The sequence below is a fragment of the Rhinoderma darwinii genome, chromosome 1 (assembly GCF_050947455.1).
Source record: "Rhinoderma darwinii isolate aRhiDar2 chromosome 1, aRhiDar2.hap1, whole genome shotgun sequence".
NCBI classification, from domain to species: Eukaryota; Metazoa; Chordata; class Amphibia; order Anura; family Rhinodermatidae; genus Rhinoderma; species Rhinoderma darwinii.
The window spans coordinates 633,881,417-633,901,447 of record NC_134687.1 but is presented as its reverse complement, the minus strand read 5'-3'; the positions used below and the strand labels follow the sequence as shown (position 1 = coordinate 633,901,447).

The window sequence follows — 20,031 nt, the reverse complement described above, 5'->3', positions numbered from 1 at the left end:
TGTACATGCCAACTCCAATACGTAGGGAGGACAACACAGTGCTTAAGAGCCAGAGTAAATAAACACAGATTTAATGTGAGAACAGGTTTCTTAAAACATAGTGTTTCACGCCATTTCACCCATGCACATAAATGCCAATTCGATCAAATTACAGTTACACCTATTGAAAACATACAACATGATGTTCCCAATAGATTCAATAAGCTTAAACAGAGGGAAAACTACTGGATCTTTAAATTACAGACACTACATCCAGAGGGCCTAAACGATATCTCTGAATCTACATTAGATTAACCCACATCTTCATTATCCGCTATACCGCAAATTAAACACTTGAATTTAAATACAAATATTTACTGATACACTATACGTTCTTTTTCTACTACTTCGCTATCCACTAAGTTCATCCATACAGTGGCTTCCTTCCTTTATTGAAATAGTAAACATGAAATAATGCTTAAATTAACATCCTTAAACATGAAAATTAATAATAATTTTCCTAAGTATCCACTCACCTGTAGCATGCCTTGCCCGTTTCGTTCCCGTCCTTTTTGGTTCCTCAAGTCCGACTGCCCGACATTAGCAACCTAGTAATATAAGCAAGAGTCTTAACAGACTATCAGTTTAAATTTCGAGAAACTTATAACCTACTATTCCTTCTATAGAACTACATATCTGAGCTAAAAATACACTCCGTATTTCTACCCAAAATAGAACTACTCAATATAGAACTGCTCATTTCTAAGAGCTCCGTAAGTTTTTGATCTATCCTTGTAAATCATTTAGACTAATACCTTTTTTCACCAATCCTACAATGTATATCTTATCCTTTTTAAACTCTTAATATCTTACCTATAGCAAGCACGTACCACTCCATCTGTTCCGTCGCTTCACTCTCTGCTTGGTTACCTTGGCAACGAGACCGCGTCCCGGCTTCTCGCTCTGTAAACCAGCAATACACTGATTTCTACTATAGCCTTATGTCAAAACAATCTTTACCATTTCATACACTTACCTCATCGGTCTCACCATACCCTGTTAACTGACTAGGGTATGTTTTTATATCTGTATATTAAAGACTTTATATATATTTTTTTGTGAATATTTTACTTAACAATGTATTTTTATGCATTTATTATCGCTGTTCCCAACCCTCACCCCTTCGTCTGTTTAAACTGTTCTTTTATATGTAATCTTTTAGATTTTATACTAATTTTAAATTGTACTTGTTGCTTCGCGCTTTGATTGTAAAAAAAAAATAAATAAATAAAAAACCGGGTGTGACGTCACGATCGCACCTTGACCTTTTACAGATTTGGCGTTTTTTTTCACTCCTGGCATAATGAACCTAGACACTATATAAGCTTTGTTACTTGTAATATATACATGGCCTGATGAAGACGACTGTCCGTCGTTGAAACGCGTAGCCACTCATGCAATTAAATTGAACTTATCAATACCTCTGGATTTCGCTCCCATTATTCTCACCACACAGCAGCGCCCCTGGAATGATCCACATTTTTCTCCTGCAATTGTCTCTACTCAAACGGTTCCCTTCTGGTTACCGACTCGGATCTGGCAGCAGCACTGTGGCTTATTTATTTACACGCTTTAAAAACTTCGGTTCCAGGTGAGCATATTTCTTGGAGTATTGTCTCACCTTTGCCAATTGATCTGCACAAGGTGGCGCCGTGTCTTTTTTCTTTTCTTCCTTCGAACCAAGAGAGGGAACCCGTAATATGGTACCCTCTCAGAAATTCCGAACAAGTACCTTTAAAGTGGTCATATTGTGCTCTGGACCAAGTTCTTCCCACTCCCATGGCCTGGAGGTTATCTATTGTAGGTACTTTCCCTCCTTTAAATAGATCTCCTATTGGAGTCGTTTTCAATGATCTCCACAAGTTCAAGGGATCGTCAAAATTGTGGGAAAGAATGAATGGGAGCACGTTTGCCGTCATCAAAGGCAAGGGAAACGAGACTTTAAACATTGGTGTCGAATAAATTTTCCGCAAGGACAGTATGCCCTTCAACAATGGGTCCTCTCTGTCCATTTCGCCACCCCCCTCTCCCCTCCCCATAAAGCTATCTGGGTCTGAGTCTTGAAACTCCCCAGAGCAATTTGTTTAGCTAAGGTAGTATGGGAACTAGCCATTAGTTCCAGACGAGATCTGAATTGTATAGCTTGGTAATAGCCCAGTACGTCCGGGAGAGCAAAACCACCTCTTGCTTTTGGGAGTGTCAGTTGTCTATAAGAAATTCTAGGTCTAGCTTGTTGCCATAAGAATCTAGAGAACAATCTCCTAGTTTCTGTGAAAAAGGTAGCAGGGAGGAAGACCGGGGCGGCCTGCATAAGGTATAGGAACTTAGGAACGATATAGGATTTTAATAAATTCTTCCGTCCCATCCATGAAATCATTGGCACTCTTAGTTCCCTTAACTGAGTTGAGACGGATTTCAGCAGAGGGGGAAAATTAAGATGATACATATTCTGTAAATTGCTAGATATTTTAACTCCCAAATAAGTGATAAACTCTGGGGCCCACTTAAACGGGAAGTCCCTCGAGAGGTTAGAGACCACAGGTGGAGACAATGTAACATTTAGAGCCTCACATTTGGAGTGATTGATTTTAAAATTGGATAAGGTCCCAAAGACCCCCAACAATTTCAATAGAGCAGGGAAAGCAGACATAGGATTGGAGATAAGCAAAAGCATGTCATCTGCAAAGGCGGCCACCTTATGTTCCCTATTCTCCACCTGTAGTCCCCTAATGGCAGTATCTTGCCTGATAGCTTGTATCAGTGTTTCTAAAGTTAGTATAAACAGAGTAGGAGAGAGTGGGCAGCCCTGTCTAGTACCATTATTTATTGCGAAAGGGGAGGACATTAACCCGTTCGCTCTCACCTTAGCCGAAGGGGAGGCATATAGAGTAAAAACTGCTTCCACAAACCCTGCAGGAAATCCAAATTTTATCAATGTGAGGTATATATACTGCCAGTTCACCCTATCGAAGGCTTTCTCCGCATCTGTACCTAGCAGCATTAGGGGCTTATTGAATTTCTTTGCATAGTTTATAGCATGTAATACTCTATAGGAGTTATCTCTCCCTTCTCTTCCCTTCACAAATCCAGTCTGCTCTGGTGCGATCAACTTTGGTAAGACTAGTGCCATTCTATTCGCCAATAATTTTGCCCACAATTTAATATCGGTATTTAGGAGTGAGATGGGACGGTAGCTCCCACACTGAAGAGGGTCCTTACCCTCTTTATGTAGGATGGTTATGTGCGCCTCAAGGGCCTGTGGGTGTGGAGGACATCCTGCATTTAATTAATTCAAATATTCAACTAGGGGGGTTCCCAAGACTCCCAAAAAATTTTTGTAATAGGAAATCGGAAATCCATCTGGTCCAGGGCATTTCCCATTCTGGATGGTCTTCAGAACCTTTTTAATTTCGTCTGCAGTGACAGGGGCTAGAAGAGATGTCTCATCTTCCTTATTCAAAGTAGGTAGTGAAAGTTTTCCTAAGAAATTTGATATGGCCTGTCTACTTCCCTCCTCAAACTTGATGGGAGCCTTAGATGTACCATTAGGGGTCTTATCAGTGTTTTGTAAATTATATAATGAGCTATAAAAGGAGGCAAAAGTGTCAGCTATAACAGATGGGTCTTCAGACAAAGAGCCTTGCTCGGTCCTTATGCGTTTAATTTGGGTTTTTTCTCTAGCTTTTTTAACTAACGCCGACATAACCTTCCCCCCCTTGTCCCCATGAGAGTAATACTTGTGTTGTGTACGAAGATAGGCTTTGGCAGATTTAAAGTTTAATGCGTCTCTAAGGGAATTACGGAGGCTAGTCAACGTGTCCTGTTCTAAAATCGCCAGTGACTTCTTATGGATCTTTTCAATCTTAGCTATTTGGGATAAAAGTTCACTTATTCGCTTAGCCCGCTATTTCTTCCGGAATACTCCTAGAGCTATAAATTCTCCTCTCATGCAGGCCTTATGGGCCTCCCATCTGGATGCCTGAGTGGTATCTTTGGACTTATTTGTATCAAAATAAGACTTCACCTTCTCCTCCAAAGCCGCCAGCGTATCCTGACTGTCTAGCAGAGTCTCATTTAATCTCCAAGACCACTCTCTTGCCGTTTGACTCACAAGTTTAACTTCGAGAAAAACAGGTGCATGGTCCGAGATCGTGATATTGCTTATGGAGGCATTCAGTATGTGTGGGAGGCAAGAATCTCGAGTAAATATATAATCCAGCCGTTGATAAGAATTATGGGCTGTAGAGAAGAAGCTGAAGTCCTTAGTGTCTGGGTGCAGAGTCCTCCACACATCCACCAGGCCTATCTGTGTTAAAGCTGTCATTATACGTCTCTGAGCCCTGAAAGAAACCGCTGACCGCTGTGAAGTGGAGTCTAAAAGTAGGTTTAGAACTAAATTCAAGTCCCCTCCCAAAAACAGTAAACCATCTGTGAACGCAGACACCTTCTCTAGAACTTCTATCATCCAGTGCACGGTATTAATATTTGGAGCATAAAGGTTACATATCGTGACTTTTTGTGTGCCAAAACTCCCTTTCAATAATAGGTATCTTCCTTCTGGGTCAGCCAGCAGATCTCCGTATAAGAATGTGGAGTTCCTACTAAAACCAATGCTTACCCCCCTAGATGCAGAGGAGGGGCTAGTAGCATGATACCATTTATCATAGGAACCATATTGTAAATTCGGGATATGACCAGAACGGAAATGGGTTTCTTGTAATAACACAATTTCAGACTTTGTTTTAGACAATAGAGAAAAAATGTGACTCCTCTTATGTGGTGAATTGCAACCCTTTACATTAAATGTGCATAGATTTAAAGTCATCTCAGCCATATTTTAAGAGGTAGAGCAATTTCGACCAAGCATGCAGAATAAGTACCAGTATAACAAACAACCAACCTAAACGTAAACAATGTGAAATCAAACGACATATCATCCCACATAGCATACAAGGATTTTGTAAAGGCCATCTTGGCATCTCGAGCAATGTATATTGTATAAAGTGCTTCCCTATATGACTATGTGAACTGGTAGGTGGGGAAGAGGGGAAGGGAAAAGTAATAGGGAGGGGGGGGGGAGAAATAAGAGGATGAAAGAATAGAAAAGTGGGTGAGCAGAGAAAATGGTATCCCTAATCGGAGGAGCTACACGAAACCTTGTAGGCAGAGAAAAACAAGTGTTACCGGCCAATAGTAACCTCTAGGACTTTTTTTTTTTTTTTTACATAGTAGTATACCCATCGAACATAATGTAAAAAGGATATAGAATATAATTATGAAGAGACTATGCAATGGGAGTCCTAGTTGCGGGATGATCTGGTGGGAAGTCTCTTGTGTCTTGGTGATTTCGTCGCCTCGGCAGGGGTCCAAACTTCTGCGGGAGGGAGAGTGGGCAGGTCGTCGCATTCATCTATGGGCAACCAAGAAGGAATGTCCATTGGGGCTATATGCAGTTCTCCCCACACGTATCGGAGGTCGCCTGGTTGCCTAATCATCATCTTCTTACCTCCATGTGAAATGGCCAGGCCAAAGGGGTACAACCAGCGGTAAGAAATTTTGGATTCTCTCAGCTTATCTGTTAGCGGTTTTAGAACTCTGCGTTTCTGCAGAGTTGACGGTGCTAAATCTTGGAAAAGCTGAATTGCTGCATCTTATTAGGAGAGATCTCCTCTATCTCTGGCTGTAGAAAGTATAAGTGAAGTGTCCACATAGCTCAGGAGTTTGCAGATGATGTCTCTCGGCGGGTCTGACTGTGCTGGCTTCGGCCTTAAAGCTCTGTGCACCCTTTCTATTACTATGGACGTCGCTCTTTCCCGTCCCAAGAGTAATTCAAAAACATGTGAGACTGTGGTATGTAATACATCTGGGAGATAGGATTCAGGTAGCCCTCGTATCCTTAGGTTATTTCTTCTGCTCCTATTCTCCTGATCCTCTATTTGTAGCATGGTTTGGTTAATGTGAGCTTGTTGTGCAAGAACCTTATTTTTCAATGCAGTGTGAAAGGTAATGGAGGACTGGTGTGCTTGCTCCAGGGCCTCCACCCTGCCCCCTACTTGCCTCAGATCTGATTTAATGTCGGCCAGTTCGTTAACCACCGGAGCTAGGGCCATAGTCAGGGCCTTCTTCAGAAAACCCCTTGATATAGGAAGGTAGTCATCACTTGCCTGTGTGTCTGAAGCACTTTCAGCCTCCGAGTCCTCAGAGTGCTGGGCGGCATCTAGTGGTTCCGGCGCCATTTTAGTTACTCGCGCCGGAGAAGCTGGCAAGTTCTTCTGGAAGAACTTATCTACATCATGTTGGTTCCGTGAAGTTTTCGGAGCTGGTGTGGGTTCTCGGTTCTTCTCTTTGCCTGTCATCTTCCCCATGATCAAAAAACGGCCGGTTTAGCAGGGTTTCAGGTGCTCGACAGCAGGAGACAAGGTATCACACGACTGTCATGAACCGCGGTCAGGCTCCGCCCCCCCCTACAGAACTTTTGATGTAATGGGACTGGTCCCAAAAAGTTAATCACAAGGACTAAAGTCCCTAGTCCGCTGGCTAAGATACCAGAAGTATGGAAGCAAGTGTAATAGTCTGTCTCCAACGCTCTCTTCTTAACTCACCCTTTCTATAATAAAAAAAATTTTATTTTTGTAATTTTTTTTTTTTTTCGATCACGGTTAAAAATCGTTAGCATTGCTGGTGTTTACGGGGAAAAACCTTGGCCGATTGTGCCATTTTCAATACTTGTCTTTAGCACTTGTTTTCCTGTCTGATTTCACATGTCATTAACCCCTTAATGACCGCTGATTAGCCTTTTCACGGCAGTCATTAATGGACTTTATTCCACAGCGCCGCCATTCCATGGCGCTGCATTAGAATAAAGTAAACAGAGCAGGGAGCGGTCAAATCTCCCTGCTCTCAGCTGCCAGAGGCAGCTGAGGGCTGGGGGCATCCCTCCTCTGCCGGGTGAGATCGATATAAGTATCGATCTCACCCGTTTAACCCCTCAGATGCGGCGCTCAATATCGTGTACCGCATCTGAGTGGTTTTGGAGAGAGGGAGCTTCTCTCTCTCCCACCGACACCCGGCGATAAGATCGCAGAGTGTCTGTGTCTCCTATGGCAGCCGGGGGACTAATAAAAGCCCCCAGGTCTGCCTGTAATGAATGCCTGCTAGGTCATGCCGGAGGCATGACCTAGCAGATGCCTGTCCCTTTCTAAACGGACAGGCAGTAATACCCTGCAATACAGAAGTATTGCAGTGTATTATAATAGCGATCCCCTAGTGGGACTAGTAAAAAAGTAAAAAAAAGTAGAATAAAGTTAATTAAAAAAAAAGTGAAAAAAATAAATTAAAAACACACTTTTCCCCTTACAAAATGCATTACTATTAAAAAAAACACAATAAAGCAAAAAAGTTACACATATTTGGTATCGCCGTGTCCGTAATGACCCCGACTATAAAGCTGTTACATTAATTTACCCGCACTGTGAACGCCGTAAAAAATAAAATAAAAAACAATGGAAAATTTGCTGTTTTCTGTTAATCCTGACTTAAAAAAAATGTGATAAAAAGTGATCAAAAAGTCGCATCTACTCTCAAATGGTACCAATAAAAACTACAAGTCGTCCCGCAAAAAAGAAGACCTTATACAGCTATGTCGACGCAAAAATAAAAAGTTAGAGCTCTTCGAATGTGACAATGGAAAAATTAAAAAAATGGCTTGGCCATTAGGGCCCAGAATGCAAGCAGGGGGAAGGGGTTAAAATGCATTTCACTGAATGTGAAAAGGTTGAATTTGCCACAGAAACACTATGTGGAGTGCGAGCATTGGAATGAAATGTGACACTGCATTTTTTTCAAGAGACACATCTAGTAACGGGTGACAACTCATAAAAAAAAAGCTGGAGTTGCCACGGCCATTCAGGATACAATTTCCTTTAAATTAATGAAATGTTTAAAGGGTTGTCAAGGCACAGTCAAAAGATAACCTGTCCACAGGATAGGCCATCAGAATATGATCGGTGGAGGTCCGACACCCGGACCCCACACCGATCAGCTGCTCCAACTGCCTCCGGGCAATATGCTGGTTTATTCCAAGGATCAGGATATAAGAAAACCTCATATTAAAGGGGTTTCCCCATAATCATATGTCACCTATCCACAGGATAGGTGATAAATATCTAATTGGTGGGGGTCTGAGCGCTGTGACCCCCACCGATCAAGAGAACGGACTTACCTAGTTGCGCCATGGTGGCCCAATATAATTGAGCAGTAGTGTGCATGCTTGGCCACCACTTCATTCATTTCTATGGGGCTGCCATGCGCTATATTCTGCAGCCCCATAGAAGTGAATGGAGTGGTGGCCGAGCATGGGCACTATCGCTCCATTCCGATGGGGCTCCTAGGAACGTCAAGGAAAGCCCATTCTTGTGATCGGTGGGGTCCCAGCGGTCAGACCCCCAACGATCAGATATTTGTCAGCTGTCCTGTGTGTAGGTGATAAATATTCAATATGGGAAAACCCCTTTAAATCAGTTATTAAGGTTCATAATCTGCATGATGTCTGGTGATATTTTAATGAAGCCGCTAAAAAATATATAATTTTTTTCAAATCTCCATTATATTCACAAATTGAATTTTTTTTTCCAGGTAGTTCTAATTTGGAGGACAGAAAACAGCAATTGAGCAAGTTTACTAAGCAGAGCTGGGGATGATATACATGCAAAAAGATCTCTGTGGCACATGCACCCTTCTATCCTGTCCTTGGAGAAATCTAAAGCTAAAACATAAGAATCTATAGTAGATAGGGAATCTTTATTCAGCTGATAAAGATTGTAAAAAGAAAAAAAAGAAAACATATGAGGAATAAATGGGGAGATTTTAGAATTTTAAAAATAGTAATTGTGGTCGGATTAAAAAAAAATAAAATAGGTGATTTAATAGTTAAAAGATCAATTAACCCCTTCCCGACATTTGTCGTATGGATAGGTCATGTAAAGCCAGTGCTTCCCCCAAATAGCCGAATTCATGTGACAAATGTATGGCACAGGCTCAGAAGCGGAGTCTGTGCCATCATATCTGGGAGTCAGCTGTATGTTACAGCTAACACCCGTTCTCCGGTATCTTACTGGAGTACCCTCCCTATCGCTACTTTTTAGACGTACGAGATAACTTAAGTTACTGTGTGAAATACTTAGTGAGCGTAGCTGTGTGGATATTGTAGGACTTTGACAAGCTGAATTATCCCTTTTTCCTAATTTCATAGTGTGTGACTATTTCCTGAATGCACAATATCTATAATTTAATAGCATTTCTCACATTCCAAACAATAATATGGTGTCTTTATGCAGTGTTTAAAAATTTTATTTCCTTGTAAAACATTTTCCAGATAGAACTACAAAAAAAAAAGGACAGGCAAGGCAGAGTGTTGAATCCAGCGAAGTAGAAGTTAAAATGGAAACTTTCCAAGTTTACTGAAAATCAAAAGTTAAAACAGGGTCCCAAGGAGAGGAATCCTGATTAAGGACGTGCACAACGTCTGAAACGCGTAGGCCCCTTGACTGGACCGAGACACTCTCCCACCTGCACATCAGGATTCCTCTCCTTGGGACCCTGTTTTAACTTTTGATTTTCAGTAAACTTGGAAAGTTTCCATTTTAACTTCTACTTCGCTGGATTCAACACTCTGCCTTGCCTGTCCTTATCCATCGTGTGCCGACACGAGATTCCGTGCGATGTCCATGACACACATGCCAAGTGTCAGGTGAGCTGGAGGATTCCTCCCTTATCCTTTGTATACAAAAAAAAAACTTCTACCCTGTGTGGCTTCTCTGATGATCCCTAAGTTTGCCTTTAGTAATAAAACATTTTCCACATTCTGAACAGGAATACGGCTTCTCCCCTGTGTGAATTCTCTTATGTATTGCAAGACCTGATTTATCTGTAAAACACTTCCCACAATCTGAACATGAAAATGGCTTCTCCCCTTTGTGACTTTTTTTTAAAAATTATTTTATTTTCCATTTTCAAAAGAACATAATATCATGGTGCAGACCAATGCAGCACTAAACATCGGCTCACAGGCCAACAACTGGAAATTACAAAGGTACAAAGATCATTGAGAAAAATAACATATGTCGCTGAGATCAATAAGGCTACAGAAGCTCGGGTATGCACCCTGAACCCGCAGCCATGCATATAAACTCATAAAGAAGAACAGGAAAGCATTACAGAGCAACCCCTTTGTGACTTCTCTGATGTGCAGAAAGATTTGATTTTTGTGTAAAGCACTTCCCACATTCAGAACATGAATATGGCCTCTCTCCTGTGTGACTTCTCTGATGTTTAACAAGAATTGATTTTTGTATAAAACATTTCCCACATTCTGAACAAGAATATGGTTTCTCTCCTGTGTGAATTCTCTTATGTATAGCACTACTTGATTTGTCTGTGAAACTCTTCCCACATTTTGAACATGAATATGGTTTCTCTCCTGTATGAATTCTCTTATGTATTGGAAGACGTGATTTATCTGTAAAGCATTTCCCACATTCTGAACATAAATGTGGCTTCTCTCCTGTGTGAATCCTATGATGTTTACCAAGATTGGATTTATCTGTAAAGTATTTTCCGCATTCTGAACATGCATACGAATTCTCTCCTGTGTGACTTCTCTTATGTGTAGTAAGTCTTGACTTATCTGTAAAGCACTTTCCACATTCTGAACACGAATATGGCTTCTCCCCGGTGTGACTTCTCTCATGTATAATAAGATTTGATTTTCGTACAAAACATTTCCCACATTCTGAACACGAATATGGCTTCTCTCCTGTGTGACTTTTTTTTATGCGTGTCAAGATTTGATCTATCTGTAAAGCACTTCCCACATTCTGAACATGAATATGGTTTTCCTGTGTGAATTCTCATATGTATTGCAAGACTTGATTTATCCGTAAAGTATTTCCCACAGTTTGAACATTGATATGGTTTCTCTCCTGTGTGACTTCTCTCATGTTTAACAAGATTGGATTGAGCTGTAAAGCATTTTCCACATTCTGAACATGAATATGGCTTCTCTCCTGTGTGAATTCTCTTATGTATAACAAGAATTGATTTTCGTGCAAAACATTTTCCACATCCTGAACATGAATACGGTTTCTCCCCTGTGTGACATCGCTTATGTATAACAAGATTTGATTTCTGTGCAAAACATTTCCCACATTCTGAACAGCAGTATGGTTTCTCCACTGTGTGATTTCTTCTGTGTGTAATAAGATCTGAGCTTTTTGTAAACCGTTCATCACATGGAGACCTTTTACCCCCTTTTTGACCTGCACTTGTGACAACAATTTGGGATTGGTCACAATAAGGTTCCTTATGATTAGGGGTATTACATGATAGATCTGTACTGTAAAGTCCTGTATGTACATTAACGGGAATGATGTTTTCTCCTGAAGAGTGCTGCATGATAGCTTCATCTTCTACTTTATAATTTATCGATAACTTGAAGTTGTCCTTAAACTTCTTCCTGGAGTTTTCTGTTAGGATTAGGATGAATTTCATTATCTTTTTTTAAACCACAAAGTAGACAAATTTAGAACATTCCTATTAGGGTTTTGATGCAGTTTTTTTTAATTTTTACTAAGCTTGAAGTGGATCCAGTAGAAAGAAGTATAAGTTATTTCTTTTGAATCTACCCCTGGCTTTGGCCTTAAAAAAAACCCAACAAGAACTGAATGTGTGATTCCAGCCTTATAAAGCTTTGAAAAACAAACAATCTAAAATATATCAATGATAAAGTGCAGGATTGTAGTCTATACGTAGTCACCAGTTTTATTACCTAAACCCTGACTTGATAAAACAATGGCAATCAAGCCTGTCCTCTTTCAACACATTTGGCCCTTCAATACCAATCAGGCATCACTTTAATACTAACTAAATATAATAAAAAATCTAATCATGCTAACAGTATACATTTAACAAGATAATGTGCCATGAGACAAAGCACATATCTCAGGCTGAATTCACGGACATGACAATGCGGTCTGTATAACCTAATGTCTGAACAGTTATAGAACATCTTTAGGATGTAGTGGAATAGACAGAGGGAGGTTATCAATCACAATCTGTAATAAACTTTTCCAGCAACTTGTTGTATCTATTCTATTAAGGCCTGCTTCACATAGCCGTCTTCGGACCGGATGTCAGGCGTATTTCCCAGACCAAACACAGTTCAGTGAGGCAGGCTTCTCGCATCATAGTTATCTACAATTCTAGGAGTCCCATACTCCAATCATGTTTTTAGTACATTATTCCTGCGGGGAGGCAGTGACTTACAGCATCATGAATGACTATGATGCTAGGAGTCTGGGAAACATGGCCGACATATCGTCCGTATCTCACAAACTGAACAGGGCTGTGTAAAGCAGGTCTATGAATTGAGGCGGTCCTAAGGGGAAAGAGGTTTCTATCAAGTACTGAAAAGGTGGATGTAATAAAGTGGCCTGAGTGCAGATATACAGACATTCCAGTGATAATTACGAATCAAAATTGAATGCGGAATACGTGCCTCCTAATAATCATAGATCTGGAAGATTACACCCAAAGTTTTAAAAAAACAAAAAACACACATTTATAGTGGCTTTAACAAAGCTTAAAGGAGAGCTACCAAAAGACATGTTCCAGAAGAGCTATTTAGTGTACAGTAGATTATAGCGGAGATCTGATTGCTTTATATTGCAGCCTAAGGTTGTACTACAGAAATATTGTGAAGACAACACGTCCCCCTGTGACTTGTGTGCAGAGTTGTCATGGGGACCTTCTAATATTTCCTCAATTCTTGTCCCCGCCTCATATTAAATATAGAACTATAATGAGTATCTGTCTTCTCAGCTGTTGTTATTATTAGGGGAATAGTAAGGGTATGTGCACTCGGTAGCAGGCTTTTACGTCTGAAAAGACAGACTGTTTTCAGGAGAAAACAGCTGCCTCGTTTCAGACGTAAATGCTCCTCGCATTTTGCGAGGCTTCTCCGACAGCCGTAAATTTTGAGCTGTGCTTCATTGAGTTCAATGAATAACAGCTCAAATTACGTCTGAAAGAAGTGTCCTGCACTTCTTTTGACGAGGCTGTATTTTTACGCGTCATCGTTTGACAGCTGTCAAACGACGACGCGTAAATGACAGGTTGTCTGCACAATACGTCGGCAAACCCATTCAAATGAATGGGCAGATGTTTGCCGACGTATTGTAGCCTTATTTTCAGACGTAAAACGAGGCATAATACGCCTCGTTTACGTCTGAAAATAGGTCGTGTGAACCTTACGGTTGAACCAAATAAACTACAAAATACATTTTTTATATGTTGACTATATATTTAAATGGCGATAGAAGCGTACCTGCTCTTTGCAATCTTTTTTACCCAAAGATCAGTCGGGTACATTAAAGCTTCCCGAGTGGGTTCTGTGTTAATAAAATATGTATTGCCTTATTTTTCAATGTGATCGACCCTTTTTTTTGCTGCTCTGCACTTTTCAATCCACTGGATAGCAGGGGCCGAGTCCTGCGCTCGCAATCTTGCCAGCACTCCTCAGGTGCACTCCCGTGCACAGGCTTCTCAGCATCCAGAGCCTGTGTTTCCTGTACTGAGCGTCACCAATCTGGACTTTGCATGTGAAAAAATACTTCCCTTTTTTACTACCTATGTTACAACCACTTCTTTTTCAGAGACTGTAATCTGTAGATAATTATGCAATTTACATAGCTCCTGGATTGTAAATCTAATCACATGAAGTGAGAACCTTAGTGGCCAGGACTTACGACATTTTTAATCGGGTAAGCAGGCATATTTTTAAATCAATCTATAAATTCTCAATCTATAAATTCTCTATAACTGATGGGCTATAAAATAAAAAAAATAACAACCAACAAGTGCAGTGACCATTTAATTCTATCACAAAATGACGTACATGTAGATCATGGTGGGATGTAGTTCCTGCACAATGACACACGTAATGGTGTTTATGGTAAATTCACATTTGTTATAGAAAAAAATCAGTTCCATATGTCAGAGTACGGTTGTTTCTGTGCATGGATTTCTACAAGCCTCATATAGATGAATGCGACAGTCGCAGAAATAACTGCAGCAAATCTGTTTCGTGTGAATTTTTCCCTTATGTCTCCTTCACACACAACTTCTTTTTGACTTGTATAAAATGGCATGAATTTCATACTGTTTTTTTACGGCTTATTTTTCTGGCGTTTTTTCACGTCCTGTATGCATGCTGTGTTTTGAAAAAAATGCCATGGACCCAAAAATGCATCAAAAGGCCTCAAAAACCCCACAAAAAAAGCATTGTTTGTAGTGCATTTTATATTTCACAGACAGCAACTTCTTAGATCAAAAATGTTACTTAGTCATGTCAGACCAGTGCATACGGAGATAAGCGACGTTTCGCCCCCATACAACTGGGCCTTCCACAAGCATCGTTTATCTGTGTATGCACTGGTTTGACATAAATAAATCTAAATTATTATCTAGGGAAACGCTGCCGTCTACTCTGTAAGTAGTCTGTGAAATTGGGAGTGAGCCATCCCATGTAACGACTTTGCATTACAGTCTGAAGGAGCGGTTGCAGTTCCCACTTTGCATTATTATATTTCATTATAGACCTTCATTTAACATCTGGCCAGTGTTCTTGGGCAAAAAAAAAAAAGTAAAACACCCTTAGGGTATGTTCACACGGCCTATTTTCTTCCGTTTTTCGGGCCGTAAACGACTGAAAAATCAGAAACAAAACGCCTCCAAACATCTGCCCATTGATTTCAATGGGAAAAAACTGCATTCTGTTTTCCGATGGGCCGTTTCGAAAAACGGCTACGAAACAGAAGTGCAGGTCACTTCTTGGGATGTTTTTGGAGTTTTGACTCTAGAAAACAGCTCCAAAAACGGCCGTAAAAAACACTGCGAAAGTCGTGAGTGGCTTAAAAAAACGTCTGAAAACCAGGAGCGGTTTTCCCTTGAAAACTCTTGTCTCTCTCATCCTTGGATTGAGAAGCTCATCCCTGTCCACTGATAGGGCATGTTGATATGCATTTTTGAGAACCCAATCTGGATATCCCCTTCGAACAAACCTCGTTTTCAAGTCGGAGGCTGCGTTCTGATAATCAGACATATTGGTGAAATTTCTGCAAGCTCGCAAATATTGCCCTTTTGGAATCCCCTTTTTGAGTGGTCTCGGATGCCAGTTATCCCACCTTAGTAGGGTATTAGTAGCTGTTGATTTCCTATGGATAAGTGTGTTAACTCTTTCTGACACGGATTTGCTTATAGACAGATCCAAAAATATAATTTTATCCGAATGTATTTCAGAGGTTAAGAAGAGGCCAATGTCATTGACATTCAATACCTCTACAAATTCTCTAAACTTTGCTTGTGACCCATTCCATAATATGAGAATATCATCAATGAATCTAAGCCAGAGGATCACACTTGAGGTCCAAGTTTCCATTGCTTCCTGGAAGACAATTTTTCTCCCACCATACCCTATTTAGTTGGTGTGAATGCACACTTGGTATATGATATTCGTCTAGTGTGAATGCACAAGTTTGTTTAAATATACAGTCCCTTGCTAGTGTGAATGCACAATACTGCTCGAGGTGAAGCACTGTTTGTCATGGGTGTTAATGCACTGGGAATTTAGGTGCTGTGGCTCATGTCAGAGTGAATGCACACTGTCACAGGCGCTGCGTTTTTATTACGGAGTATTCACTCACACTTTGCTGCTAGGTACTAGATGTTTACTCGGTGTGAATGCACACTTTGCTATTTAGTCCAGGTAGGGACAGAATTTATATGTTTTTACTAGATATTTGGAGTAATTTTATTACAATTTAAACGAATATATTGGCACCCTTATCTAGTCTTACCTACCTGGTTAGCCTGGTATCTATAGAATTTATTGGCTTTAGTAGCCATTTTAAAGAGTTAATAAAAATATTTTTTTAAGCGTTCTTGTCTAGGCGATACCTTCTATGTTAATAGTAGCTGGTGCCCCTCAAAATCTGACGCGAAGCCTAGTGCATGACCAGATTCATAGAACACCTTGTAGAGAACTTCTATATGCAGTCACAGCTCCCTCAGCTCCTGCACTATGTATAACACATTGTCTGACGTGTTACTGTAATGTAGAACTAAGGAGGAGCCTCACCTTAACAAACCTCCCAATTCACTTTCTAAATTCACCATTACTTACCTGTGGTAACACCTCCTGGAATTTCCTCCTCCACTTCACTCTTACACGGTTGATCGCCCCTCACCCGCTCTTCTTTTGCTTCATCCTCCACATTATTATTAGTCAGATCTTCCCCCTGATTTCACATAAGTAACAATTCAGTACAATACAAGAGAGAGTGCGAAGAATCTAACAGATCAACATAAGAAACCGCCAAAATCTATGACCACAGGACCAAATATCTCCAAACCCCCCCCCCCCCTATATAGATCTGGTATAGGGCTCGGTTTCATCTACCTGATGATTCTCGGAGACATTGTGATTTTCCTCTGGACAGTCCTGGGAATACAGAGGACTGGGACATCTCTCTGGTGGACTTCTCCTACTGGATCCATCTGTAGAAAACACACAGTGAAGGAACAGATTATTTACATGTGACGATGAGATGATGGGAGTAGTATCTAGGTGACCCTCAAAACAGATTTTTCTTTACAACCAATGAAAGTCTCCCTCTCCTTACACTGCTGATCAGCCTTTAAATCCATCTCCTTTTCTGCTTCTCCTTTTACCTCGACCTTAAGATCAATCCGATTTTCATTCTAAACAGAGAAGGAAAATGTAAAATGATCTTGGGGTTCAATTCCGTTATGGTTATATTTTGTTGAGACTTTAGCGCCATCTACCTGATGATTCTCTGGGACATTGTGATTTTCCTCTGGGCAGTCCTGGGAATACAGAGGACTGGGACATCTCTCTGGTGGATTTCTCCTACTGGATCCATCTGTAGGAAACACACAGTGACTGAATACATGACTACTGTATATCTGTCTATATATCAGACACTTCTCTCAACACCTTCAATTCTACGTTTGTCAGAGGCGAAGTTACAATATTGTGCTCCTCACCCCCTGTGCCAAGGTCCGAGCGCCGAGGTCATAATAAGATCTACAAGAGTGAATGGCTGGGCACTGTCAGCACCCTGCTCCGCCATAGTATTTTATTACAATCAAATCCTAAGAATACAAATACAGTTAAAAGTGGAAGGGTGCCCTGCCAAGCAGAAACATTGTCAGGGCGTTGCCCTGGCATGAGCTGTAACGACGATACCCGTGCTTATTAGGGAATTCTAAATTTCAAGAGCGGGAACCCACAGTCATGAGAAACTATTAGTCCAAAGTTCTCTCCCCACAGGGATAGGAGACCACTGAGGTGTTGGAGAAAACTTGGGGTTATATAAAACGTAGAGCTATGGCAAAATAGGGGAAAATATATGATTACATTTACTGGTAACAGGTTTCAGTGAGACCATCACAGCACTACGAGAGATACGACCCACATTGTCTTCCTCAATATATACACAGATCAGTTAATACATTAAAACCACTGACAGGTGAAGTGAAGAATACTGACGGGATAATGGCGCCGGACAAGGAAGGGGGGAGATATTAGGCAGAACGTGAACATTTATTTCTTGAAGTGTTGGAAACATGGGCATGTGTAAAGATTAAAGAGACTTCGACAATAGCCAAATCGCGATGGCTAGATCAACGAGTTAGAGCATCTCCAAAATGGCCAGTCTTGTAGGGTGTTCCCGGTACGCAGTGGTTAGTAACTACCAAAAGTGGTCCAAGGAAGCACAACCAGTGACAGGGTTATTGATGCCGGTGTTGAGTGAAGGCTAGCCCTTCTGGTCCGATTCCATAGAAGAGCTACTGTAGCACAATTTACTGATAAATGTTACTGAAGGCTATGATAGAAAGATGTCATAACATACAGAGCATTGCAGCTTACTGTGTATGTAGCTGCGTAGCCGTAGACTGGTCAAAGTGTCCATGTGGATCCCTGTCCACCTCCAAAAGTACCTATAATGTGCACATGAGCATCAGAACTGGAGCCTGGAGCAATAGAAGAAGGTGGCCCGGTCTGATGTATCACGTTTTACATCATGTGGACAGCTGGGTACGTGTGCGTCGCTTACCTGGGGAAGAGATGGCACCAGAATGAACTATGGGAAAAAGACAAGCCAGCGGAGGCAGTGTGATGCTCTGGGCAACGTTCTGATGGGAAACCTTGTGTCCCGACATTCATATATTACTTTAAAACGTACCACTTGCCTAAACTGCAGACGAAGTACACCCCTTCGTGGCAGCGGTATTTCCTAATGGCAGTGTCCTCTTTAACCCCTGGCTGCTACAACCAGTTTTGACCTTCCTGACAGAGCCCCATTTTTCTAATTTGACATGTGTCACTTTATGTGGTAACTAGCAATAAAGCCCGTTGTGTGAAAAAATACAACGGGCTCTAGCAGAGTCTGCCTCGTAATATGCCATCACTCTGCCCCTTGGGTACGCCATCACTGTCCCCTGGGTATGACATCACTCAGTTGCCTGTATGACATCACTGTGCCCTGGGTAGTATGCCACTACTCTGTCCCCTGGGTATTCCATCATGGTCCCCTGTATGCCATGACAGTTCCCAGAGTATACCACCACTGTCCCCTGAGTATACCACCACTCTGTTGGCTGTATGTCATCACTGTTCCCTAGATATTCCATCAGAGTCCCCTGTGTGTGACACTACCCCTTGCATGCCCATTGTGCAAAAATTACAATTGGCTCTAGAAAATTCTTGTTGGTCCGTTCTTTCAAAATGCGGAATCACGTGCAGGATGATAATCTTTCTAGGGCAGGAGACGTTTACCCCTTCCGCATGTTGCTTCATAGGTATTATATCTTTTTTTTTCCTCCCATATCCATTATACAGACTGTATCCACACAATGCCTTCCAGATTATGATAATCCCTCTTATTCAGTAACGTTTTACTGGCACAACGTGACCCGCTCTACGCCCACGATTTTTTGACGCATTCGAATAGTTTCTTCAGGCCGTTCTTGTTTGTTTCTGGGTGGTCTTTGTGCCTTTCGATTGTGGAGACATGCCCTTTTTTCGGAGGTCATGTTTTGTGCTTCACATTACGCATTCGCTAAAATTCAGCTTCAATTTGTTGTGGTGTCATTTCATCAAGACAATCACGCTGAAGCTCAGCATTTATTTCATCCGCATTATTGCCGCCTTGTTCTGTCATAATTGGCTTTCCAACATTTAGCATCAGTTTGTTCTTCTGCCATTTTAGACATGCCATTTTTATAGAAAAAAAAGCAATGTTATCGTCTGCAATACGTACACACACACACACACACACACACACACACACACACACCTTTGGAATTTGGTTACATGGGAAAACTGTATAAGAAGAACGCTGGAATTATTCACGGTGCGTATGTACTTGTATTACATTGCAGCCTGTCTCTAGGTGTTGTTGTCATGCCCATAGCAACCAATCAGGACTCCGCTTTCCTTTAATTAACCCCTTAATGACCAGCCTATTTTAGACCTTAATGACCAAGCCATTTTTTACGTTTTTCCATCGTCGCATTCCAAGAGCTATAACCTTTTTATTTTTGCGTCGACATAGCTGTATAAGGTCTTGTTTTTTGCGGGACAAGTTGTACTTTTTAACAGCCCCATTTTGGGGGACATATTATTTATTGATTAACTTTTATTAACTTTTTTTTGGGGGGAATAGAAAAAAACCTGAAATTTTGCCACTCTTTTTCGCGTCTTAAATCAACGGCGTTTACCGTGTGATATAAATAACACAATAACTTTATTCATCGGGTTGTTACGATTGCAACGATACCAAATTTGTATAGTTTTTGTATGTTTTACTACTTTTACACAGTAAAAACGCTTTTTTTACAAAATTATTTGTT

The 20,031-nt window shown here is 41.0% G+C and overlaps 1 protein-coding gene across 1 annotated transcript in view; it reads right to left on the bottom strand.

Annotated features, from left to right (window-relative positions):
- LOC142654474 (uncharacterized) overlaps positions 1–20,031 on the bottom strand; it is a 1,458,099-nt gene that overhangs the window by 1,374,021 nt on the left and 64,047 nt on the right. Inside the window, 2 exon segments of the mRNA XM_075828928.1 lie at positions 10,283–10,868; positions 10,870–11,300. Coding sequence (XP_075685043.1) covers positions 10,283–10,868; positions 10,870–11,300 — 1,017 coding nt within the window.